The 26,341-nt window shown below is 41.5% G+C and overlaps 1 protein-coding gene across 1 annotated transcript in view; it reads right to left on the bottom strand.

Moving 5' to 3' along the window:
• The window catches only part of LOC138487325 (uncharacterized), a 2,513,852-nt gene that overhangs the window by 1,747,345 nt on the left and 740,166 nt on the right, over positions 1-26,341 (bottom strand). The window contains exons 26-28 of the mRNA XM_069613924.1: positions 19,768-19,980; positions 9,540-9,751; positions 6,095-6,314 (exon numbers count right to left, since the gene is read on the bottom strand). Coding sequence (XP_069470025.1) covers positions 6,095-6,314; positions 9,540-9,751; positions 19,768-19,980 — 645 coding nt within the window. The remainder of the gene's footprint in view (positions 1-6,094; positions 6,315-9,539; positions 9,752-19,767; positions 19,981-26,341) is intronic.

Raw genomic sequence — 26,341 nt, 5'->3', positions numbered from 1 at the left:
CCATAGAGTGGCGAAAGGTGGACAGTGCGAATGTTGGACAACATCCACACAGTCATTACTTGCATGGTTAGTAACAAACAGTTCTAAATGCATTCCTACGCTTATCTGCACAACTAGCTAACACCTAATAGGTAAAGGCTTAAGTGCTGCAGTAAATGTGGTAAAGTGCTCCAATTTGTGTGCGTAGGAAATGACAGCAGTCATGGGAAACATTTGCAGGCGAGGAGAAAAGAGTCATAGTGAATTCTGTTACATTCCTTTTAGTTAAGTTGTGCCTGCCATAGATATGGTTTTCTATGAATACCATGTCAAGTTGTAATTAACAAGACATACAGTCAAGTATGAAATGTGCGATTCCTTACCTTTGTCAATTACCTTTATAAATGAATCCCCTAATGAATACTCAGACAAGCGTATCCTGCAGAGAGGTGGCTGTGCACTAAACATGCAGTGGTTTGAATGTGGCTTACAGGTTGGTATGCCTTCCAATCATCACCCAAGCACATGCTGGGGTCATTTGAATTGCATTTGTGAAGCTAATATATAATGGCGGAGGAAAGGTGACCAATGGACATATCCTTAGAAAGCAACTTAAAGAGATGCATGGAACAATTACACAGAAATGGCTAAACAGCCTCGGGTGCATAGGAATGCATAAAGCAATATAACATGTTAGACATCTGGACTATTGGGCTAGCAGTAAAATGGGGAGGGTATAAAATATAAACTTGTCGCGGCCCCCGATTGAGGGAAGATTTCCTCCGTATCACACACTGCCTTCTCGACATACTGCTTCCTCTGCTGTGGCAGAGTTTATCCTTGACTGAAGGGAGGCATTCAAAACCACGGGAGATATTCGAGACAGACAGCCTGATAATCTCTGCAGAGTGTTGTTGGAATGAAAACCTTTGTTTTGTTAAAACATGCCTTGCACCTTCCTGAGACAGTAAGATTTCTTTTAAAAGAGCCGCAAATTGGAAAGTATGTTTCTTTCTATTTTTGCAGGTTGGATGGAATAGTGAGAGTGCATGTGCAGACCTTCTATTGTTTTTGCTCGAGGAACCTACATGTTACACCAAGATTACTTCAGAGGGTACGTAAACCTTCTCTGCAGAAGGCACTTTAACACTCTGAACTATCTTACTGTGATGGGAATTTACATTTCCCTAGATTGATTAGATTCATTTGTATTTGTACTTAAGTATATTTGATCAACTACTGATTAATTATATTCAGCTAACTATTTTTATAGACTCTTTTCAATTCCATCCTAGGTATATTTTCTAATAGATAAAAAATGTGAACCTATCTGTTTGACAAATTTATAGTTAAGTAGGCGATACCTCTTAACAAATTATGCTCTTTGGGCAATGGTACCCTTTTCTGAGGGCCCTTCCCCATATGTTGTGTGAAAAACCTGAGTTTATTCTCCCTGCAAGACCTTGAGAATCCCTTATTCAGTTGGTCAGGGGAGGGCTAGCGCTCTCAGATCCAAACCCTGGAGGTGGACGAGCAAGGGAGGATCACCTGGGTAGGGGAGCCCGGGGTTATGCTCGACGGAATGCCCAAAGGGAGACGCGGTGTTATACCGAGGAGGAAGGTGAGGGGGACGAAGTCAGTCAGGTTTTCCTTGGCTATTTCATTTCTACCTCCCTTCCACCCACAGAAGCTCCCTTGATAAAATCCAATTACCCCTACACCTCTGGTAAACCAACTAGGATCCCAAACCTTGTCACCTTCAGAAACCATCTTTCTCAGAATCCATGTTGTCCCGTTTTCTACCCGTCTACTCCCAATCATTCTTCTTCACGTCCTCTGATAATTCATTCCCGAAAACCCAATCTACATTGGTAAAACACTGCCGTTCCCACAATCCCCTCCAGTAATTTCATGATCCCAGTTATTCGCATTTACCTCAAAACTCACCCATCCGAGATCACAAAAAACCCTCTAACACAAGGATTAGAATTCCATACAACACCTTTTCCCCATCTTCTTCCATAGGACATTCAAAGACACTGCCCCTCTTTCTCCGACACAAGCACTTTAGTGCAATACCACAGACAACGTACTAATATGCAACCTGTTTACTTAACATGTCCTGACGTAAGGGTCAGGGAGAGCCAGGCAATTAACCTGAATCACACACATCTGACAACCCTCTCCCTTACCCACAGGGATAAAATGTGGAGAAAGAGAGCACAGTACGAGCACGGCAGACAGCAAGAAGAGATGGCTAACCAGGCCCAGCAGTTCAAGAGAAGAAGAAAGGCAGCAGGAATCGAGAGGATGGCGAGGAGTGAAATTACGTTGCCCTTTTCATCCCATCCTCGTGAACCCTTTGTGGAAAAGAGAATAAGACCGCGAACAATAGCTGAAGTGTCTTGTAGCAGATGTCAATGGTACACGTGCCAAGTTTATGCTGATAAGCAGTAGCAAAGGGAGCTCTCGCGACCGTGGTACTGGCCTTGACTCCATTGAAGTCGAAAACCAAGCCCTTCATCACAGCCGGTGAGTCAAGGGGAGAACCGATAACAACCGGGCTGTGTTGAATGAGAATCGCAAAGTGGCACGTTTGAACCAAGTTCATTGAACTGTGAAAAGTTTTAAGGGGAGACCAGCTGTAGAGGAAAACCGGCACCACGTGGGTGCTAACTCAAGACACTCTGGTTGATCCCCATCAGAGCGAAACTATGGGTACCAGAAGGCAGTGGGAGAGTCGGCAAAAGAGGTCAAAGTGGGCCTACAGGAGGTCTAGTAAAATCCCCATACAATCTAAAGACTTAGATCTAAGAACTGTAGAGAAAGTAAGGGAAATGAATCCCGCCTTGTGAGAAAGCAAGGGAAGTGAATCCTGCAAATGATGAAAAGCAAAGTGAATGTGAAGTTGATAATAATTAACCTGACCAACGGATGCTGACGAGAAGGGGGCAAGTCTAAAGTCCCAAGAAACAGTTGGTTGACAAAATGTGAACCTGGCCGAGGGATGTCTACTATGAACTGTTTAAAAAGACATTGGGCCTCATTACGACCCAGGCGGTAAGTTACCGCCTGGGTCGTACCTTTACCACCATGGCGTAAACTACGTTTACGCCATGGTGGTTGGCGGACTTACCGCCCCATTCCGAGGTTGGCGGGGCGGTAAGTCCCCAATCCCCATTTACCCTTCCCCATTCCCATTTTTGCCCCATAGGGCATAATGGGAGTGGGGAAGGCGTTAATTACGCCACCGTAAATTACGGTGGCGTAATTAACAACAAGGTCCCTTAGCGCCATGGATTTTAATCCTCCATGGCGCTAAGGGACCTCGGAATCAGGCGGTAAGGGTCGGCGCTGTTTACGCCGCCGTAAACCCCTTACCGCCTGGGTCCTAATGAGGCCCATTGACATTTACGAAGGGTCTGAACCCCGAACGAGGGAGATCGAGGGATGAATGTATCACCCAAGAAAAGCCATAATTAACCCGGTGGAGGGAGGCTGAAAGAAGAGGGGTCAGCGCCCGGAAGAGAGGTACCCAAGGGTGAATCCATCACCCAAAAGAAAACGTGACAAGGAACTTTGTGAATGTTTAGTGTTTTGTTAAAGTAACTATCAGGCCCCTTGGAATCAAGAGACATAACCACATTACGACCCAGGCGGTAAGGGGTTTACGGCGCCGTAAACAGCGCCGACCCTTACCGCCTGAGTACGAGGTCCCTTAGCGCCATGGCGGATTTAACACCTGCTTTTAGCAGGTGTTAAAATCCATGGCGCTAAGGGACCATGGAGTTAATTACGCCACCGTAATTTACGGTGGCGTAATTAACCCCTTCCCCACTCCCATTATGCCCTATGGGGCAAAAATGGGAATGGGGAAGGATAAATGGGGATTGGGGACTTACCGCCCCGCCAAACTCGGAATGGGGCGGTAAGTCCGCCAACCACCATGGCGTAAACATAGTTTACGCCATGGTGGTAAAGTCACGGCCCAGGCGGTAACTTACCGCCTGGGTCGTAATGAGGCCCAATGTCTTTATGATTAGAATGTATTCCCTGATGAAATGAAGTGTTGCCTTGCTCTCAGAAGTACATATTTGACTGAAGAAATACAAATTCAAATAAAGCACAGCGTTTCTTGAATATTTGTAAAGTTATGCAACTTTGCTAGAGCAAAATAAGAGGGTCCTGAAAGATTTTTGTGTGTTGCCCAAAGTTACCAAATGCCCCTTTAACACATGGATCCCCCTTTTCCAGTCCTAGCAGTTTTAGCCAAACTGTATGCAGACTGTTGAAACTTGTAGACTCTTGGGAAAAGAGAATGCAATGGGTTATTAACACAAATCCAGGCCAAGATAAAGGTGAGATGAGAAGGAACAAGCTAGAAACTATGGTGCAACTGCCCAAACACACTGAATTGTACACTGAATTTTAAAAGTTTTACAGTTTTCAGAATTGCCTTGTGATAATTACCTTATTATTTTCTTTTTGATCACCTGGGAATATGTTTTATATTCGCACCCGGGAAATGTGCTCAGCCAGTCAGGAAGCTGGAAACGTGGGGGAGAACACAGTGTACCATCTGCGTTTCTTCAGCCCCCCCCCCCCGAGGCCCTTCCGTGGGTGAGTCCCTCCCTTTTGCCTCCCGACACCTCTACCATCTCACCAACCCCAAAGACATCCCTCACCCTTCCCCTGCTCCCACCCTCCCTCACCACTTAGCTGCTGGACCGAGGCTTTGTGCTCCAGTCCTGGCGTTCTGCCCGGCCCGCAGCTGCTAAGTCTATTTTCTATTAAAAATGGTGGCAGCCATCTCGGTTTTTCGTTTTGTATACTGGAATTGGGCTTGTGCAATGGGCACGCAGCCTGTCGCCAGTAAAAGAAAATAATAAAAAAAACATTTAACACTCCGGGCAAACCTGGGGTGCGAATAGCAATCACCCCTGTTTAGGGGTGCGTACAGGGCCGATAACGGCCCTGCCAGGGACGTCATTTCACCAAAATGCCAGGGGTAGCGGAAGTGACATCACCCGACCCTTGACCCTCTGATGACATCACAGGAAGTGATGTCATTAGACCCCGCCCCAAAGTGATATAGCGGGTAGCGATGGTACACGACATTTCACCCGTTGAAAAAACAGGAAGTGGCATCACATAGCATTGTACACTATGAAAAATATAGTTATGATATCACTATATGATGTACATTCATACAAGAATGGATCGCCATATGTATCATTAAGTTCAGTGTTTATTGGCCCGTATTACCAAATGACTGTGTATGCAAGCAGACGTCCATGACCAAATGAGAAGCGTAAGTGCTATATAATAACACATCATTAAGCGCTTTATATAGAAAAAATATACACCCAATATCACCCAACCTCTGTTGGTACTCATTTATCGACCTCAGAAGGATGAACGGCTTAGGCTTAGTGAGGCGTTTAAGAACAGGCTAAATCAGTGACTCACCCCCCTGAAGTGTGCCTGAAATAAACATTTAATGAGGCCAGCAATTACTGTATAGAATTCCAGAAAGACACATTATTTGGTATACCTATTCTTTCTTATTTAGGGTCAGTGCTGAAAGTGTTAGAAGAAAAATAAGAACAAGTGCCTCAAGTCTTTTTTTTTAAGGGGCCTGAACAAGAAAGCCAGCCACCCCAGAAGTAAAGAGCCACAGCCCAGGAGCTTGCATAACTTAAAAAAAATAAAAAAATAAAAATTTTTTTTTTTTTTTTTTTTAGTAGAGGTCGCAAGGGACACCACAGAGGTCGCAAGGGACACCACAGAGGTCGCAGTTGCGACCCCTGGCGACCCCCAAATGACGTCCCTGGGCCCTGCCTAAGCTCGGGCGGCAGGCCGTTGCCGGCCCGGTACGCCTCCCTAAGCATGGGTGATTGCTAAATTATCCAGGTGGCTCAGTAGACCAATGCAAATTCTACAGAGATCTGTGTTTGACTTCATGATTGCAGGTCCGTAAGCCCCAGATCCTAGTGAGGTTGATAAAAAGCATACAATTATGTTGGATATGCATAAATATCTATCTATTATCAGCGGCAGGAGGCCCTGCTCGGGGGAGCACATTGTTATGGCATTATACTGCTGACTTTTTCACCTGAATAATGTGAATAGTTTCTAGGGTTCCGATGTAGACCTCCCATTCCTGGACTTCGTTCGGCAGACAGTGCATCATTCTCTGCTGTTGGTTGGTGCTTTTATACAGCTGTTCTGTGTCCATGTCCTGCCAGAGTTCTTTCTTCCAGCCATCCTGCTCTTTCTGGATCACATCCACATTCTGCCAGAGAAGGCTGAGGTTCTTCACCAAATCCTCACAGCTAATCAAGCAAAGGGGAGACACACATGGGTTACAAAAAAGAAAAACAAGATAAAGTGCTTAGCTATGAAACAGCTTTTTCTAAAATGTCCTATATCTGTCACAGGCTATAAACCACTGAAAGGGCCTCCTGTGTGATGTAAGGCTTTGCTCACTATTTTGGATGATTAATTACAAAGCTCAAGGTCAGCAACAAAGAGTTGAAGACCTCAGCAAGTTGTGGCTGCAGTAGACTCTGGGCCAAAGGAGATATCCGAAAGACCCATAGTATATGTATTCTAAAATAAGGATTTCTTGCTCCTTTTTGTTTTTTAATGTTCAATGAAGGTATGCAGTGAATAAACAGAAGGTGGTATTACAGTCCAAGGAGAGAGCTGTAGCAGGTGTCTTCAGCCAAGCTATGGGCCCAAGGCAAAGCCAAGGGCACATAATGAGGGTAATCACGCATAATGAAGGCAAGGTAGGATAACACCTGTTGCAGCCCTCCACAGGCTGAAATGTCATGATAATATGGCAAAACCATAAAATCAGTGTAAAAACAAAAGAAAAGAGTTGGTGAATGTGACTGCAATCCTGGAGTTAGGGATTGTAAAGTTGGAATGTTGACGATCCGAAACACTGAGGAGTGAGGTGGAAAGTTGGGAGTGAAACAGCATGACTTGCAACAGTGGCAAATCCCTACTGCTGATTGAATGGCTTAAAATGGCTTGCCAACATTCCAGTGTTATAATTAATCAATAAGCCGCTCGGTTTTGGGGGCCTTAACATGGGTCCTGTTACTATTACCAAGTGTTAAATACTGAAACCAAAGGAGGTATAGCTAGTAGCACACCAGCGTACATTTTGGGTTGTCAATAGCTTCTTCTTTAAAGTTGTATGATGTCACATTAGGCATTTCACTAGTTCAAAAAAATACAAATCAAAATAAGCATCATGGAAAACAGAAAGGAACGACTTCTAATCCCTTCTCAATTTCCATGGCACCCATCGACAACAGAGGGAAAGGACAATGCAGGATTCTGTATCGGCTTGAGTGGCAGCCAGAAGAAATTCAACAGAGTTAAGTAGTTGAGGAAGGCAGAACCATGGTGAGAGTGAGGGGAAATATGTTGTGGGTAGAGTGAAGTGTGGCAGGGGGTCATGGCAAATGGTGAACTCTGGGATGAAAGGTGGCTATGTCCCACTGATTTGGGGTCTTGAAAGGTGAGCCCATACCATGAGGTAAGACTTGCCTTTCTAGCCCCCTGATTGATTAGGAGGCACAACTAAGTGACCTCCCAAGTGCTTATGGACATTAGCACCTTGGATTGGCCGTACAGTGAATTAGGCTGCTCCGATGGAGAGCTGTATTAACTGGCACAAGTCTGTGTTCGGAGCATCATGAGAGCTATGGACCACAATCTGCCTCCCACCAACACCAGAACTCACTTATTGAAAACTGGTGTGCCAATGTCTTTAAAAAAAACTCTACTTGTTGGTAAAGTGTGGCTGTGCCTTCTGATCTGGAATCTGCTTTCCCTGTGTATTACTTCTGCATAATTAACACTGAAAATGGACTTCATTATACAGGATGCAGCAAAGCGAAGGAGTAAGTACGTTTATTTTTTTTAAAGACCTTAGCACCTATGTCTTGTTAGTGTGGGTGACATTGATACAATATCCATCAGGGTGTGTTGTTCCTGCCAGCAACTGCACTGAGAGGTTCTTGTTGACAGTCTTCTTTGTGCTCATGCTCTTAACTTGAGCAGGTGGGCTCTTCCTGCCAGGACGGCTCAACCTGAGGGGTATTATTGCCTCATTTTTCTGGTCTTAGTAAAGCCTGCTAAAATTAAAATATACCTGTCATCCACCTAATAGCAATACAATCTCCAATATCACTGAGAGATAATGGATTTTAATAATAAGCAATGTTATTGTTGCAGAGGTTAAGGAAAAGAAGAATACATTCACAGTAGAATTCATTTGAATAATACATCCCAGATAATCATTCATTCCACCACATATAACACAATCCAAGGAAGTTGAGGATAACTAGAAAGCAACATCTAGCTGGGGAAAAAGACCAGTGGTAATAATAAGTATTACTAAGTAATGTACATTACGTTCAATAGTTATTCAAATGGATAAATGTACTGCAGTGGGAAAACAATGTGAGTGTTACCACTATGTTTCAGTTCAGTGCTGCCTTCTTCAGGTAGTATAAGTGTGAGGAAGGCGGGAGCCAAAACATTTTAACATATAACACTATTTCTCAACTGTGACCTCAAGTTGTCAACAGTTTTCGTTTTACCTTTTTAGGATGCATAAACATTCATTTAAAATGCTGGAATTCATACATTCAACAAGGCAGCTAAAAGGTTAATTCAGGAGAAGTGGGAAAGTAATTTGATCTCAGCTTTGCGTCTTCTAATCTCAAAGGCTACACATATAATCACGAGCAAAAGCTTTCCCCAAAATCATGTGGGTCAAAATCCAATCCAGAAGCCTTGGATTGATTTAATATAGGTCGTCTCCATCCCACCCGTGTACTGTGTTTATAGAAACTGCAATATGAATTAAGACTAGAAATGTGACAATAATGCATGTGGTCATTGCCTACAGATCCTGTGGGCTTAACTTTAAGATGAGATGGATATTTTACATGTTATGATTATGATTATATAAAATAATTAAATATACTTTTATACTATAATTATGTATACATATAAAATGACCACCAGGTGAGACACAAACTGAGATTAGCCTCTTCACAACTTGCATGACTGGCTGGTGAACTAAATCCAACCCCCAACAAAGAAAAGTTTATAGGAGGCAGCATACCATCTGACCAATGAGTACCCAACAGCTAACTGGAGCAGTAGATATCTGCCTCTCCACCTATCAGTATGGTGGGCGGGGCCGTTAACAGTTCTCCTTTAATCCAGATGCCCTCTCCCACAGCACTGGTCTGGCCATTGGGCTTAAGGTCCTGAAGTAATTCAGAGGTTTCAAGACATCAGACTGTCTACCTGCCTGCCTGAACTGCACTGCACTGCACTGCACTGCACCGCTGGAGCCGAGGAGCACTGTGCCTCAGCCCCATCTCCATCATGTGAGAATCCTCTTCCCAGGAATCACACTGGGAATTCCAAAACCATGTATCCATCCCATGGCAATTCCATGCGCTGGTTTTTTGAGGGAGCTACAACCCCATGCATTGGAAAATGTTGAGAAATTGGTCACATACTGATCTAAAATGGAGAAATCCACAACAGTAGTTTCGAGCAGTTCTTGCAGTTCTTTCAAATCCTTGGCTTCATTTTGAAGGCTCTTGACTTGTTTGCTGAAGTTTCCTATCAGGCCGAAGGCTTTCTCTGTCCCACACTTCATGACATATACTTCAGACTTTTCTATTTCATTTCCCAGAACATCAAGTTTATTTTGGAATTGACCAAGGTCCTGTAAAGTGAAGAAAACATATATATCACATTTATGAGGTGATTGAGGGCTTACATACTGAAACACAAAATAATCATAAAAAGTGCAAATTAGTCACAATGTTCACAACTGTACTCCTAGTCCACTGTCCGATTAAACCCAAATGTAAGGAGGAAAAAGTAAGGGACATGGGAGTAAGTATAAATATCATGGTAAGGAAAGTCAACAAGCACACGGATTTAACATTTTTACAAATCTGTTTTTTAAAAGTCACCTCCGAATCCTATGGGGATCAGCAGAACACACAAGAGCCCGTAGTCAGTAGTTGAACATCTGTATTGAATGTGTCAGGATGGGTGTGGAAAAGACCTATAGATCCAACTGGCAGCAAACTGCAAATAATAATCTGTTTTTTCTCACTGTCCAAGGCATAACCCCCAGCAAGCTCACCGATCCATTTCTTTCTAAAGAAAGCCTCTCCTACAGAGTTGGAGATCCAGGCCTCGGAAAGTGCTGGACTTTTCACTAAAGAGGGGTTCGTCCACGGTCTAGCTCTTCCCTCACTCGTAGGCTGGGCTAGAGACCAGAAGTACGACACCAGCTGCAAACATTGTGCTCTTTTATAGGGCTCCAAATTAGTTGGATTAGTCATTTAATGTCTGATTGGTTAGCCACCTGTCTTTTTTTGCCCCGCGAACGTGGTTAATTATTCCTCGTGTATCAGTCTCATTTTAAATGAGGCAGTACGTTAAATGGAGGCATAATAGCGAGGCATGATGCCTTTACACCTCCGTAGAATGTTCCGCCCCATTTTGCAGCACTGACGATGTGGAGGAGTGGCACAGAGCAGAGATCGGATCTCTGTTGTGCATTCCTCCTCTATCCCATGAGGGTACCCTGTTCTATGCCTGCATGAGATTTTCATGAACGTGTTCCACAAATGGATTCCTATGAACTCTGCCGCAGTTTTACACTTGGTCAAGACCATGTGGATTCCATAGGAATAAATTAATAAACACAACCTGCAAAGCAAATTTGCCTGTGGCGATTGCATTTCCATGATGCAGAGTGAAAAAAATGAAACAGTAAAAGCGAGTTAGCCTTGCTTTTACTGTTTCCCTGCCCACTCTGCCTCTTGGACTTTAAACATTCTATGCAGGGATCCCCACAGCACGTAAGTGCTAACAGTGGGAGTCCCATACATGCAATTTATGATTTTTGGAAAATGACACTGCATGTGATATTCCTAGTGCCCTCAATGATGATTGGCTCTGACTTATTACTGTGCCCCTAGTGTCGTGGCTATTAATTAAGTGCTATGCAGTGGTGGCTGAGGGCTTAGGAGGCTCATCAGCCATTTTAATGTCTGGCTTTGCAGTTATGCTGCCCAGTGTTGGTCCTCTGGATCTAAGCCTCACTGAGTCACTGCAGTTCAGTAGCAGGGTAAGTAGATCTGCCTATAGGGTGCTTGTGAACAGGAAAGGAAGGATGCTTCTTGATGAACGGGTAAGGGACATCTGTGGTGGCAGCCATGGCTCCTAGGTGGATTTCGTTTGAGAACAGTTGATGGAAGTAAGGCTTCCCTAAGAGCCATTCTAGGGTATTAAGTATTGAATATGATTATATATTTGTGCATGTATGCGCTCATTTCCCATAATGCCTCAAGTTAGTCGATTTGTCATAGTTATTCACAAAAACTCATTATTTCTTTTTTTCCAAATAGTATTTAATTGTGCTGTGAACGTTTCCTAAAGCTAAAAACATACACGTGTTTCAATCTGGACAGTCTTCCTCAAGGCTAAACAGTGGCAACTATAATATGTATAATAAATTGATTCTTACGTTTCACCGGTATTCAGTGCTTCCTATCAGGTTAAACAAGGAATACGTTTATGTACCCATGAATGGGCTGGGACCAGATATACCCTTTGGTACAGCAGATTTCCATGAATGTACTAGTGTTCTGTCCTTATTCTTCTGGTCATTCCATGAAAATATATATGAATGCCGTGTTTGACTGCAGCATTCTATGGGGGAAAGTCTAGTCTAGAGTCTAGTATCTGTATGCTCACACTTACAACTACAACTATTAATAATTGAAATAGACTTCCTGACATCAGTGCATTGGTGCCAAGGTAGAGACAGTGGGCAGCATTTCACTTTCAAGAAATTAATTAATGAAAATACAGGACTCTGCGCCAACAACTCAAGTTGAGTTAAATCTTAGATTATGCTTTATTGATCATCCATGACCATTGAGCCCATAATTGATAACATGTTTCGGCTCCACTGAGCCTTTTTCAAATCCGGGCTACCCATAATTATAATATAGGACATACAATATATCATAGTCAAAAAACAATTTGTATGAACGACATCATAAAGTATAACATAATACCAGTTTTCAAATATCGTGACCACAAAATATGCATAATAACATGAAAGAAATTAGACAGAAAAACAAGGATGGGCAAAAGGGAAGGGTTCATGGGTGTAGAAAAATAGGCAAACATATCATAATACATTGTTATGTTTGAGTAGACAGAAAAAGAGCACAAAAAACAGAAACAAAAACACAAACAAAAAGAAAAAAGAACCCATTAGTAATCATTATTCTTCAATTCATTGAATAATATAACCAAATTCTGCAATGGTCCCTTGAGACAAACTGACAACTTGGTGGATGTCCTTACCCGAAATTTGATGTAACCAGTTCTTATGACTATTTGTCCATGTAGTAGTAACGGGGTACAATCCCCAATATCAATCTAAACAAAAAATGTAAGTAGCGAAGGTAAATAAAACTGATTGTCCAATTTAGAATATACATTAATTGTGTATATCAAGGTTGCCTGTGGCAACTAGGCATTTTCATGAGAATAAATCCCGCCCTTCACCAAACGGGCAAAACAACTCTTCTTAATGGTCACAGGCCATTTCTGCCTTATTCAAAACAATTCATTATAAGTTCCGTAGTGAAGACAATTGTAATTAACCATCATTACGTGAAATGATGACGCATTTCCAATTATAGAACACGTATATCAAGTACGGAAAGCACAACATATAGCTTATTTTGTTGCTACTCGTCAAGTACCATTAAAGCTAAATCTCATTGAAAAGTAAACCATGAGATAAGCGGTCCTCTCTTACCAGTTCCTGGAACACAAACAGTCACACGCGTCGGCAGGTAAGCCGAACGCTTACCAGGTATGCCTTCTTATACTAGGCGTCATCACTGTGCGCGGTTACCACGGCGACGCAAGGACAAGCGTCGTCATTGAAAACCGCATTCTATCCCCCAGCATTCTACAAATTACATATGCTATATAATTCAAAATATTTGAATAAAGCCTGAGAAACTAACAAAGCATGTATACGCTTCTCCTGACCCAATTTATATTTGTTGAATACTTAAATGGTTACTATCACAGTAATGTATAATCACGGGCACTAATGCACCTAACTACAAAAGGTTGGTGAGCATTACACGCAACATTCAAATAACATACTGAGCTACCAATTATGATGGGGTATCCCTTTAACAACACCCTGAAATACATGTAACCTCCTAATAAACAATGAGCCGTGTTCTAAATCAAGTATAACAATGAAAATTATTCGAGCTTGAGAAGCCAGATTGCAATGTACTACATCTCACAAGAATGAAACCATTTCATTATCTGTATTAAGTCCTGTATTTGTCGAATTGAAGTAACAAATTGCTCTTGCTTCCGCTTGTCGTAACGCCTTCACTCTGTCACCACCTCTTTTGTTCAAGGATACTTGTTTAAGACCAATGAATCTAATTTCCGATTTGAGATGTAGCTGATGTGTTTTTTGCCAATGTTCCGCTAACGGAAGTGATGGGTCTTGACTGCCAATTTTGGCTAAATGTTCACGGATACGGATTCTCAACTGTCTCTTGGTGCTACCAATATATAGTTTATGGCAGACACAGATGATGCCTACAAAAGTTGTTTTGCAATTAATTCCTTGTTTAATGATCCAACATTTTCCATTTTTATCTTCGAATTCCGTTGTTCTTTGGTATGCATATTTACATTGTGGACAGACTCCACATTTCCTGAAACCAGAAACTTTCTTGTGTAACCATGTACCTTGAGTAGTGCTCTCAATGTCCGGTAATAACGATGGACTAAGGATAGATTTAAGTGTATTTGCTCTTCTGAAGGTAATGCGTGGATGATCACTCACAAACTCACCAATATGACTGTCCAATTTAAGTAGGTACCAATGTTTGTTCAAAATTTTTCGTAATCTCTGGTGGTCTGAACAATATTGAGTGATAAAGCTAATCGGCATGTTAGCTTCCAAATTATTCCCTTGTCTCTGTCTCAAAGTATCCTGCTGCTGCATCAATTTGGTTCTCTTATATGCTTTACTTATGTCTTTTTGGGCATATCCCCTCCTTCTAAAACGTCGTTGTAATAGATTACATTCCTCTTCAAATTTTAAGTTACTATTACAATTTCGTCTCGCTCTGATATATTCACCCAATGGTATATTGGTGATAGTTGGTCGAAAATGACAACTTTTAGCATGTAATATTGAGTTAACTTCAGTTGGTTTTCTGAATGTAGTTGTTTGTAGTACTTGATCTTCCAAATATATTGTCAAGTCCAGAAAATGTATCCGCTGTTTGTTGCATTCTCCAGTAAATTGAATATCAAAACAATTAAGATTTAACTTGTCCACAAATGCGTGAAATTCCTCTATGCTAATATCGACGATGCAAAAAACATCGTCGATGTACCTTGTCCAAAATTGGATTTTCTCAATGAAAAATTATTCAGTGTATATTGCTTTGTCTTCCAACATCCCCATGAAGATATTCGCCAATGCTGGGGCATATTTAGTACCCATAGCTACCCCCTTGGTCTGTTGGTATACCTTGTTGTCAAAGGTAAAGACATTGAGATCAAACGTGAGATGTAACATTTCCTTAATCATGTTCAAATGGTTGTAATACGAGGCTGACTCATGCCTGAAAGTATAGTCAACTGCAATCATGGCCCATTTATGCTGAATAGACGTGTACAGTGCCTTCACATCTAGAGTCGCTAGAAGGAAGGTACTCTGCCAAGTAAAGTTTTTTAGTTTCCGTATAAGGCTGGTGGAATCTTGCAAATATGAATGAAGTGACATAGCCCTTGGTTTGAGTAATAGATCCAGATATTCCGAGATATTCTCTGTGACCCACCCAATCCCACTCATGATCGGGCGGCCCTCTGGTATCCTTTCATAGGGTTTATGTATTTTCGGTAAGAAGTACATTGTTGGAGTTACCGGTTCTTTTATCCATAAATAAGTGCGTTCATCATCCGTTATCAATCCTCGGAATATCTGGATCTATTACTCAAACCAAGGGCTATGTCACTTCATTCATGATTGCAGTTGACTATACTTTCAGGCATGAGTCAGCCTCGTATTACAACCATTTGAACATGATTAAGGAAATGTTACATCTCACGTTTGATCTCAATGTCTTTACCTTTGACAACAAGGTATACCAACAGACCAAGGGGGTAGCTATGGGTACTAAATATGCCCCAGCATTGGCGAATATCTTCATGGGGATGTTGGAAGACAAAGCAATATACACTGAATCATTTTTCATTGAGAAAATCCAATTTTGGACAAGGTACATCGACGATGTTTTTTGCATCGTCGATATTAGCATAGAGGAATTTCACGCATTTGTGGACAAGTTAAATCTTAATTGTTTTGATATTCAATTTACTGGAGAATGCAACAAACAGCGGATACATTTTCTGGACTTGACAATATATTTGGAAGATCAAGTACTACAAACAACTACATTCAGAAAACCAACTGAAGTTAACTCAATATTACATGCTAAAAGTTGTCATTTTCGACCAACTATCACCAATATACCATTGGGTGAATATATCAGAGCGAGACGAAATTGTAATAGTAACTTAAAATTTGAAGAGGAATGTAATCTATTACAACGACGTTTTAGAAGGAGGGGATATGCCCAAAAAGACATAAGTAAAGCATATAAGAGAACCAAATTGATGCAGCAGCAGGATACTTTGAGACAGAGACAAGGGAATAATTTGGAAGCTAACATGCCGATTAGCTTTATCACTCAATATTGTTCAGACCACCAGAGATTACGAAAAATTTTGAACAAACATTGGTACCTACTTAAATTGGACAGTCATATTGGTGAGTTTGTGAGTGATCATCCACGCATTACCTTCAGAAGAGCAAATACACTTAAATCTATCCTTAGTCCATCGTTATTACCGGACATTGAGAGCACTACTCAAGGTAAATGGTTACACAAGAAAGTTTCTGGTTTCAGGAAATGTGGAGTCTGTCCACAATGTAAATATGCATACCAAAGAACAACGGAATTCGAAGATAAAAATGGAAAATGTTGGATCATTAAACAAGGAATTAATTGCAAAACAACTTTTGTAGTATATGGCATCATCTGTGTCTGCCATAAACTATATATTGGTAGCACCAAGAGACAGTTGAGAATCCGTATCCGTGAACATTTAGCCAAAATTGGCAGTCAAGACCCATCACTTCCGTTAGCTGAACATTGGCAAAAAACACATCAGCTACATCTCAAATCGGAAATTAGATTCATTGGTCTTAAACAAGTATCCTTGAACAAAAGAGGTGGTGACAGAGTGAAGGCGTTACGACAAGCGGAAGCAAGAGCAATTTGTTACTTCAATTCGACAAATACAGGACTTAATACAGATAATGAAATGGTTTCATTCTTGTGAGATGTAGTACATTGCAATCTGGCTTCTCAAGCTCGAATAATTTTCATTGTTATACTTGATTTAGAACACGGCTCATTGTTTATTAGGAGGTTACATGTATTTCAGGGTGTTGTTAAAGGGATACCCCATCATAATTGGTAGCTCAGTATGTTATTTGAATGTTGCGTGTAATGCTCACCAACCTTTTGTAGTTAGGTGCATTAGTGCCCGTGATTATACATTACTGTGATAGTAACCATTTAAGTATTCAACAAATATAAATTGGGTCAGGAGAAGCGTATACATGCTTTGTTAGTTTCTCAGGCTTTATTCAAATATTTTGAATTATATAGCATATGTAATTTGTAGAATGCTGGGGGATAGAATGCGGTTTTCAATGACGACGCTTGTCCTTGCGTCGCCGTGGTAACCGCGCACAGTGATGACGCCTAGTATAAGAAGGCATACCTGGTAAGCGTTCGGCTTACCTGCCGACGCGTGTGACTGTTTGTGTTCCAGGAACTGGTAAGAGAGGCCGCTTATCTCATGGTTTACTTTTCAATGAGATTTAGCTTTAATGGTACTTGACGAGTAGCAACAAAATAAGCTATATGTTGTGCTTTCCGTACTTGATATACGTGTTCTATAATTGGAAATACGTCATCATTTCACGTAATGATGGTTAATTACAATTGTCTTCACTACGGAACTTATAATGAATTGTTTTGAATAAGGCAGAAATGGCCTGTGACCATTAAGAAGAGTTGTTTTGCCCGTTTGGTGAAGGGCGGGATTTATTCTCATGAAAATGCCTAGTTGCCACAGGCAACCTTGATATACACAATTAATGTATATTCTAAATTGGACAATCAGTTTTATTTACCTTCGCTACTTACATTTTTTGTTTAGATTGATATTGGGGATTGTACCCCGTTACTACTACATGGACAAATAGTCATAAGAACTGGTTACATCAAATTTCGGGTAAGGACATCCACCAAGTTGTCAGTTTGTCTCAAGGGACCATTGCAGAATTTGGTTATATTATTCAATGAATTGAAGAATAATGATTACTAATGGGTTCTTTTTTCTTTTTGTTTGTGTTTTTGTTTCTGTTTTTTGTGCTCTTTTTCTGTCTACTCAAACATAACAATGTATTATGATATGTTTGCCTATTTTTCTACACCCATGAACCCTTCCCTTTTGCCCATCCTTGTTTTTCTGTCTAATTTCTTTCATGTTATTATGCATATTTTGTGGTCACGATATTTGAAAACTGGTATTATGTTATACTTTATGATGTCGTTCATACAAATTGTTTTTTGACTATGATATATTGTATGTCCTATATTATAATTATGGGTAGCCCGGATTTGAAAAAGGCTCAGTGGAGCCGAAACATGTTATCAATTATGGGCTCAATGGTCATGGATGATCAATAAAGCATAATCTAAGATTTAACTCAACTTGAGTTGTTGGCGCAGAGTCCTGTATTTTCATTAATTAATTTCTTCAACGTATGGGACGGTTAGGCTTTTTACCGTCCTTATACAGTTGACCTGCGACTTCATTGACCGGATTTTGAAACTTTTAATCTTGCACGTAAGGAGTCGCCCTGGTGGAGCAAGGTTTTTCAAAGCCACAGTTTTTCAAAGCATTTCACTTTCCACCATTAAACAAGAGGGATTGGGGGAAATAGAGGGGCTCTGCAGAATATCCTGTACACTGCCTTCGGGTAGCTCATCACTAAGTGGGAAGGCTTCCCTTGTTTCCAGAGCCCCTCTGAGTCCCAAAGGGGGATGGACTAATGAGACTGGCACTGCATGTACGGGGGATCGTGCAATCCTGGGAAATTTAGCACACCTGAAATACAATTAACATTACAATCAAGTCATCATTTTCAATCCACCATGCTTAAATTTGGAGGACACTGAAACCTCACAGAAAGACCATGGCTTCATAAATGTCATGTGGGCAAAACAGCTTACGAAAATTAAAGAGCAACATTAAGGAAGAACCTACACATGGGCTCTGCAACATTTAGCTCTCCAGATGTTTTGGATTTCAACTCCAATCAGCTGCAGCCAGCATAGTCAGTGGTGAGGAATCATGGGAACTTTAGTATGAAACATCTGGAGGGCCACAGGTTGCAGGCTCCTGCCCTACACTGTAAGTAATCTGAATCTGGAGAATTATTCGTGTTGAGTGTTTTCGGGTCTGGACTACCAATCTATCATCTTAATCAGCAACTCATGAAAAATTATTGGTTTGCATAAAGATGAGAAAAATGTCATATTACCAATTCCATCTTTTGAAATTGAAATCTTACATAGAGTGCTAATGGGCAAGGACCTGGATTTAAATGGATTATATCGTATTTGCTCTATGGTTGAAGAACAAGGTTTAATCAACATGCACCAAACCTTTCTTCAATATCCTTTTTCAAATCTTTCTATTGTTGAGGATTCCATATACGATGCCAATTTATTTAGCAGATATTTCTATAATTGCGTATTTGTTTCTATCACAAAACACTTCATTGTGCAATGGCAATAGCCATAGCAGAGCAAAATTACTTGATTGTCCCACACTATTGCTTATCATTATGAAATGAGCAATTGAGGCCCATTTTCTGCTTCCATATTGACTACTACTGTCAACATGCCTCAGGAGTCCTGTTCATACCTCTACTGGCAGCAAATAAGTAGCGCATGTGGGTTACTCATACCTCTGCCTACATGAGCTCCACAAGCAAAACACAGGCAAACTGCTGTGAAAGCCACTGCAGAAAAGGTCACATAGACAAGTGATGTTTCTTCACCTGCAGCAGTGTACTTCGGGCTTGATGGGTGCAAGGTCCATTTCACAAAACTATTGAATTAATTAATTCATTAATCTTTTCTATAAGCACTTAATACTGGGGGCCAGTCTCTAAGCTCGGGATTCGAAACTGTGTTTCTCTGCATTGTCTTGCTTTCAAGACAAACGCATTGCCCCTGTGATATCCTCCTGGCCCCTATATACAATGTATATTTTTTCATTTGGGCGGTGATGACAACACCCAAAGCACAAACAATTGTGGTGCAGAGTTGTTGGAATTCACTACTTCTAGTCCCTCAGACATTCTTGTAAAATGTGCATCCTTGTGGTTAGCACCCTACAACCCTTTAAGTAATTAGCTACACTAGATGCAAAGATCCACCTGGGAAGATCAGAAATCTAAAAGCAGTCAAAGGTATTCTATTTGGGCCACAAATCCAACTTTACCTTTGTGACCCTTTCAGCTTCCTGCTGGATCCTTGGACCTAGGCGCTGCTTGGCCAGGGACACTTTGGTCTTCATGTTGCTCCAACGTCCAGGCATTGCCTTGTAGAGTATTTCACTCACAGCCGGAAGCTTCATCTCATATTTTTCCAGAAGGGTTACTGTTTTCTGCATCACAGTGAACTGTACATCCATCTCTGCCTGCTTTGCAGACACCTAAAGAGAAAATAATGATTGAAACACTGATTGTTAAGTCCGTAATCTTTATGAATTCCATAATCAGTATAAGATATTTACAGTGCAAGTTCTAGAAGAAACATGATTTTCATGTCCACGTTTGATGTAAGATGTTGAAGAGCATCAAGTACTGCCTCAAAACTCCCAACCTGTAATGTGTAAGAATAGTTCTGCATAACATCATTTCAAGCGCAACATTCACAGACAAGCATGAATAAATCTGTGTGAGACCTAAAGTGTGTGGCTACAATTAGTGGATGTGCCTCTACATATGTGGTCTGGGCTTCATCCATGGGTAGCATGTTAGGATAAGTTAGATATTAGTACAGCGCCTGCACTGCCTTTGAAGCAGCAGCAAGGTACTGAGGGTAGAAATGATAGAGAGAGGAAATATGTTGGTAAGAGTAGGAGGACGCAGGAAAGGGAATGAGGCAGTATGTCCATTATGAGCTAGGGGCTCCATATTTCAAAGATTCCCCAAATTAAAAATAGCCTCATTCTTATTCACATTAATTGTGTCAAGCAGTGGTGCTGTTTCATGCATTCAATGCAAATATTTTACCCAAAATGTGTTTTAATGGAATAAACGATAGACCCCTTTTCTTCTAGCCATATCTACCATTTGGTTATATGCGATTTGATCGAATTACTTCTGCTCGGATCCCGAACTCTCGAATACCCAACCAACAAATCCCACCCACCAAACCCCTCTCCAGCGTTCCTACTCACTGAATCCCATTCACTTGAATGCCCTACTCCCTGCCCCACTATCCTTGCTAATGTTGGGTTTCACAACCCCATGCCACCCTTCTGTATGTATGCATAATGGGCAGCTTCACTGCCATATCACCCCACTCTGAGAACCAGCCCGATGCCCCTATCATAATTTTTCCACCGCACCCACAAACCATATAACCTTCCTGGCATCTCCAACCACCACCACTCCCCACATTCATCTTACTGTTTTCCTTCAACTCACCCTCATCCACTTCCTGGCTCTGTACACTGAACACTGAATAAATAAAGCAGACCCTCATCCTGTGTTCGCTGTGCGGCCAGTCGGTGGCCTGTGGATTTGGCTACCCATATTTAGCAAAGATGGATTTGGCAAGTCCATCTGTGTCGAATATAGGTAGAACCCCCATTTATGCATGTGATTTCGTATAATAGCTCACCTGGGGTTTGCAGTCATACTTTGAATCTATTCTTATGGTGAATACAAAGCATACCTCTGTCTAAAGTCTAAAACACCGGGAAAATGTGTCACTTACATTTCTAGTAATTTAGAAAGTATAGATCTTCTTGTACATGAAAATGATTCAAGGGGACATTTCCAGAAGGAGTACATAGTATAGTGAGGTGCTACAATATTGCATCGTCTCTATTAGAGTTACTAAGAAGGAAAAGGGACTCAATCAATCTACAGTCTGGGAGGAAAGGATCATGTAAAGTCATTTGAAACCTCTGATAAGGTAAATGAACAGTAGAAAAGCCAGGGCCATTTAATTGCTGTGTGACACAAAAGAAAGAGGCATACAATTGTACAATACCAGGCTCAGGAGAAGCATAGGCACAATTCTCTCAACAAAATGTATGATGTTGGAAAAGCATAAGGATATGACAGAGTGGAAACAGCCATGACAAAATCCATTTGTCAGCAGTTATAAGCAAACAGGATCATGCTGTTGGATATTCTCTTCCCATCATTATATGAACAAACACCAAGTGGAACTTCCTGTATATCCAAAACTTTAAAATTGCTCTTCTAAGAACTATCCTTCCTCAGTGATTTTCAAAAGTCTTCTTAATTTCCTGTATTTACTTACTCACTCACTTCCATTTTTGGTGGAAGATTGCTTCAAGGAAGACATATTTTGCAGTGATACAATTGAAGCATAAGTAGGGGTGTGTGAAGTTACATTAGGCAAGGAATTATAGCCAGTCAGTGTTTGCCTGTAAACCATATCTGTGATCAGACTGTGACTAATCAGCCTAGAATTCCAATTTAACATCTTCAAAGGGACCTAAAAAAGGAGACCTTTGTCACATTACTCTCGACCACTGGCGATTTCGATCCTCACCTCAGAGATAATGCAAGAAAAAAGCATTGGGAGCATTAATTCAGATATCTCTTCTTTCTGGATGGCGTGATTACTGTCACACATTCTCTAGGATCTGTTCCACATATTTTCAATCTAATCAAAATCTTTGGGAGCTTTGCTGGATACATTATAAGTTGTAGAAAATCAAGGATTAAGCTAGTCTATTTTTATGTTTACTAAACCATATATATGAATGTACCTGCCATTTGGGAACACAGAGCAATCACATATCTAGACATACTAAACACACTAGATGCCATGGATATTCTGAATAAGAAATAAACAAAATGGAGATCAGTTCACCCCATGGGTTAAACTGAACTTGAGTTTGTGAGCCAGAATCAATGCAATTAAAAAAATCACTGTACCAAAGAGTCTATTCCAACCAGTGTGTACAATGCTATGTGGCACAACTGAGAGCTTGATGGAGAAGTTTGTCTGGTGGCCTGAAACTAAACTAGTGCTTTTGTTGGATAAAATTAAAGTTCCTCCTCGGGAAAAAATATTTGGATTTCCTCACCTTAAGGAGTACCACTCTGCATTTGCATTGCATGGTCTGAAATGGCTGGGAGCAATGTAGGTCCAGTTTGTGTACAAGAAGAGCTTGGTTCACTTGACACCAAAATAAACCAGAAGATACCTTTGACCCCATAAGCCAACTGGTTCCATACAATCATACGTATGTGACATTAACTCTGGGTGCTTGGGAGTGTGCCTAAACGAACATTTGGGCACACCTACAAGATATGTAAACCATATTGGATCACATACAATGCACAACAGGTTTTATTTTGACTCTCCTGTAGAAGTTATTTTTTACATCTCAGTATGTGCTAGCTTCTCGTTGTTCAGAGGCATCATTGGCTTACTGGTTGATGCCGGATATCCAGGAGCTGCTTTTAGCTCCTGTGCAACAATACCTTACTTCAATCCCTGCGTTATTTAATTTAATGTATTAACTATGGTTATAGCTCAAAGAGCTTTATCATAATATACTAATAATTTGATACATAAAATAGTAATACAAATACAGATCCAAAATTCCATGAAGACAGTTATATAAATATAGATATCATATACACATAATACAGTTCATTACAATTTGTAGTTCAATACTGAACATATACAATACTGATTCGCTCATTCCGTCCTAGGTTACACAGTTAAAATACAAATGCAACCAACAAACAAACATAAAAAACCCTTCAGTCCTTGGTTATTCGAGTTTAGACATATTTCCCTAGCTTTCCCTGCTTAAGAAGTTTGTTGCAGATATTAAACAATGCAATGTGCTCAAACAGTACCGCCAAAACGACTCATTCTTGATACTGTTGGGATCAGAGACATAGGGCCCCCCTATTTACATATAAAGGACCATGTTCCCTGCACTCTGTCAAATCATGCTTGGCAGTCTCCAATGTATTAGCAAGCCCAAAGGAACAACATCCCCTCGCTTCTTTAGGAATTCCTTGCTCTGGACCAGACGAAGATAGAACTGGCAATTTAGCAATTCTCAATAATAGCACAAATCTACGCATTTTGGGGGAAGGACAGAGTTCAATATAAAATTGCAGGGTTTTTTAACGATGGTGAAGTTGGTCAATAATGATGCGGATACCTTTATAAAGCATGCTAAGCCCTGAGGCATCAATGCGCTGTTACATACACCAGTAACTCATGTGAACAGTATGGAGAACAAAGCATTAATTACATATAGTGTTCATCAGACATCATGGGTTAATGGACAAACCCCCATGAGGGAGGAAGCTGAAGTAGACCATGTTAGGTGAACAACAGAGTTGTTAGCGCTTTCCTGAATGTCCAAAAAGACTGTTCGGCCCATAGGGTAGGTGGGAGAAGGTTCCACTGTTTGGCAGCGCTTGCTGGGAAGCTAGATCCTCCAGCGTTAGCCCATTGAAGTTTAGGCTGGATGATGCAGAAGGCATAGGCTGCTCTGGTTGGTCTGGAAGAGAACGCATTGAAGACTTTTTGGGATAAGTACGGTGAAGCATATTTGAATAGGCATCTATGCATGATGGAAAGTGTTTTGAAGAGAATCCGCTCACAAATCGGGAGCCAGTGGGCGAGTTTTATTGCTGCAGTGAAATGGACAGCTTCAGGGGTATTCTGTGCAGCTCTGAGTGCGTTATTCTGAATGATCTGTATCTTTCGAATATCGATATCAGTAGTACCTGCAAAGACAGCATTACAATAGTCCAGCCTGGATCCTATGGTGGCTAGGGCTACATTCAGGCAGCCCCCGGGGGGTTGAAGAATGGTCTGGAGCCATTGATTAGTTTGGTAGTATAGGCGGCAGAGGAGGCAATGGCACTAACTTGTCGTGATAGCGAAAGTGTTGCATCCAGATACACGCCAAGTGTTTTCACAAAGGGTGAGACTAGTATTAGGGTCTTATCAATGTTAAAGGATGAGTATTGGGGGTCTGTTTTTTTTATTACAGAGGGAGGGCCTAGTACGAGAAGCTCTGTCTTCTCGTCAGTTAGGTATAAATGGTGCATAGCCATACAGGCCTGGATGGTCATGCAGGCAGAGTTGAGAGAGGTGGAGTCCTCATCGTAATTTCCGGAGAGGGGGAGTAGGATTTGCGTGTCATCCGCATAATTTGAATAAGATATGCTGATAGAGTCCAGGAGGGTGAATAGTGGTTTTGTGAATATGTTATAAAAAGTTTGGGACACGCAAGACCCTTGCGGGACACCGCGGGTGATGGGTGAAGGTGGGGCACTGGCATTATCCACAAATACTCTAATGGGTCTATCCCCTAGGAAGGATGCAATCCAGGCTATGGCCTGCGGGGAGAAGTTGGCAGAGGTAGATAGGTGCTGACCTAGGATTTTGTGGTCAACCAGGTCGAATGCCGCTGAGAGATCAAGGAGAAGTAGCAGTGCAGGCTTTCTTTCATCCCTAATTTCATCGATCTGGATCTTTAGGTCGAGAAGAGCCAATTCTGTCCCATGGCATAGGCAGAATCCTGATTGACGCATGCCCAAGAAGTGGTTGGCTTTGAGATATCACAGGATTTGCAGATAGGCTGCTCTGTCAAGAATTTTAAGTACAAAGGGGACAGTTGTAATTGGGCAGTGGTTGGTAGGGATTCAAGGGTCTAGTGTTGCTTTTTTAATAGGCGGGAGAACCCAAGCTTCTTTGATGCTAGTAGGGACTATGCCAGTGGACAAGGATGCGTTGATGAAGGAGGTAATGAGAGGGGCTAGAATGTCTCAAATGTCTTTTTTAAGGCTTGCAGGACAAATGTCTCCATTACACAAAGATGGTTTAAGGCTTTTTAGGATAGATTTGACTGCTCCTTCCGAGACATTAGTGAAGTGAAACACGGGGGGAGGAGGGAGAGTTTTGTGGGGAGAGAGGGGACTATCTGAGGTATTTGAGAAGGTTTGATCTGGGATTGTTTAATATTGATTTTCTTTTGCAAGGTGTCAATTTTAGTAAGCAAGATGCTTTGGATATTGGACCACCATGTGACATCTTTAGTTATGGTGATAGGAGGGACTGAAGGGGTCTCTAATTCCCTGAGAATGGTGAAAATGTCATGGGTGTTAGATTTGGCATTTGCAATGCCGGCATTGTAGGTGGAGGATTTGCTAGAGAAAATGGCCCTTTTGTAACATTTGGCGGCTACTGTGTACAGTAGCTTTTTGGCCTCAGATTAAGATTTCTTCCAATTTGCTTCATCCCAATTTGCCATGAGTTTCTATGTGCTGATGGTTTAAGTTTACATGGCTTTAAAGGGGCTATGGTGTCGACAGCAGCAGTCGATAGCAGCAGTTAAGGTTAAGGTTTCGGTGCACTGGTTCGTGAGAATGTTACAGTTTTTGGCAAATGGGGGCTTGGGTAGGATTGAGCTGAGCGTTGGTGCTAAGCGTTCCATTGTGAGGTTTCTGGAGCTGCAGGCCAAGCTAGGGGGCAACGGCATGGGGATGGGAGTAGCGTGGTTGCCAGGTGAGATGGAGAACAGCACAATGTTGTGGTCAGACCACATGAAAGGGCTGTTGGTAAGGACAGATACTTGAGAATTGAGGTCATCAAGCCAGTCAAGGATCCGACCTTTGTTGTGTGAGGGGGTACTGACGCAATGTTGGAAACCAAGGGCGCAGAGTGAGTTGGATAGCGATGAGGCAGCTGGATCATCAGGGTCATTAAGACCTAGGTTGAAGTCTCCCAGGAGAATAGTTTTAGAGGTCAGCTTGATGTGGGTTCCC

This window comes from Ambystoma mexicanum, chromosome 9 (genome assembly GCF_040938575.1).
Source record: "Ambystoma mexicanum isolate Mex_15411 chromosome 9, UKY_AmexF1_1, whole genome shotgun sequence".
In the NCBI taxonomy this organism is placed as follows: domain Eukaryota; kingdom Metazoa; phylum Chordata; class Amphibia; order Caudata; family Ambystomatidae; genus Ambystoma; species Ambystoma mexicanum.
This window is presented reverse-complemented; position numbering and strand designations above follow the sequence as displayed.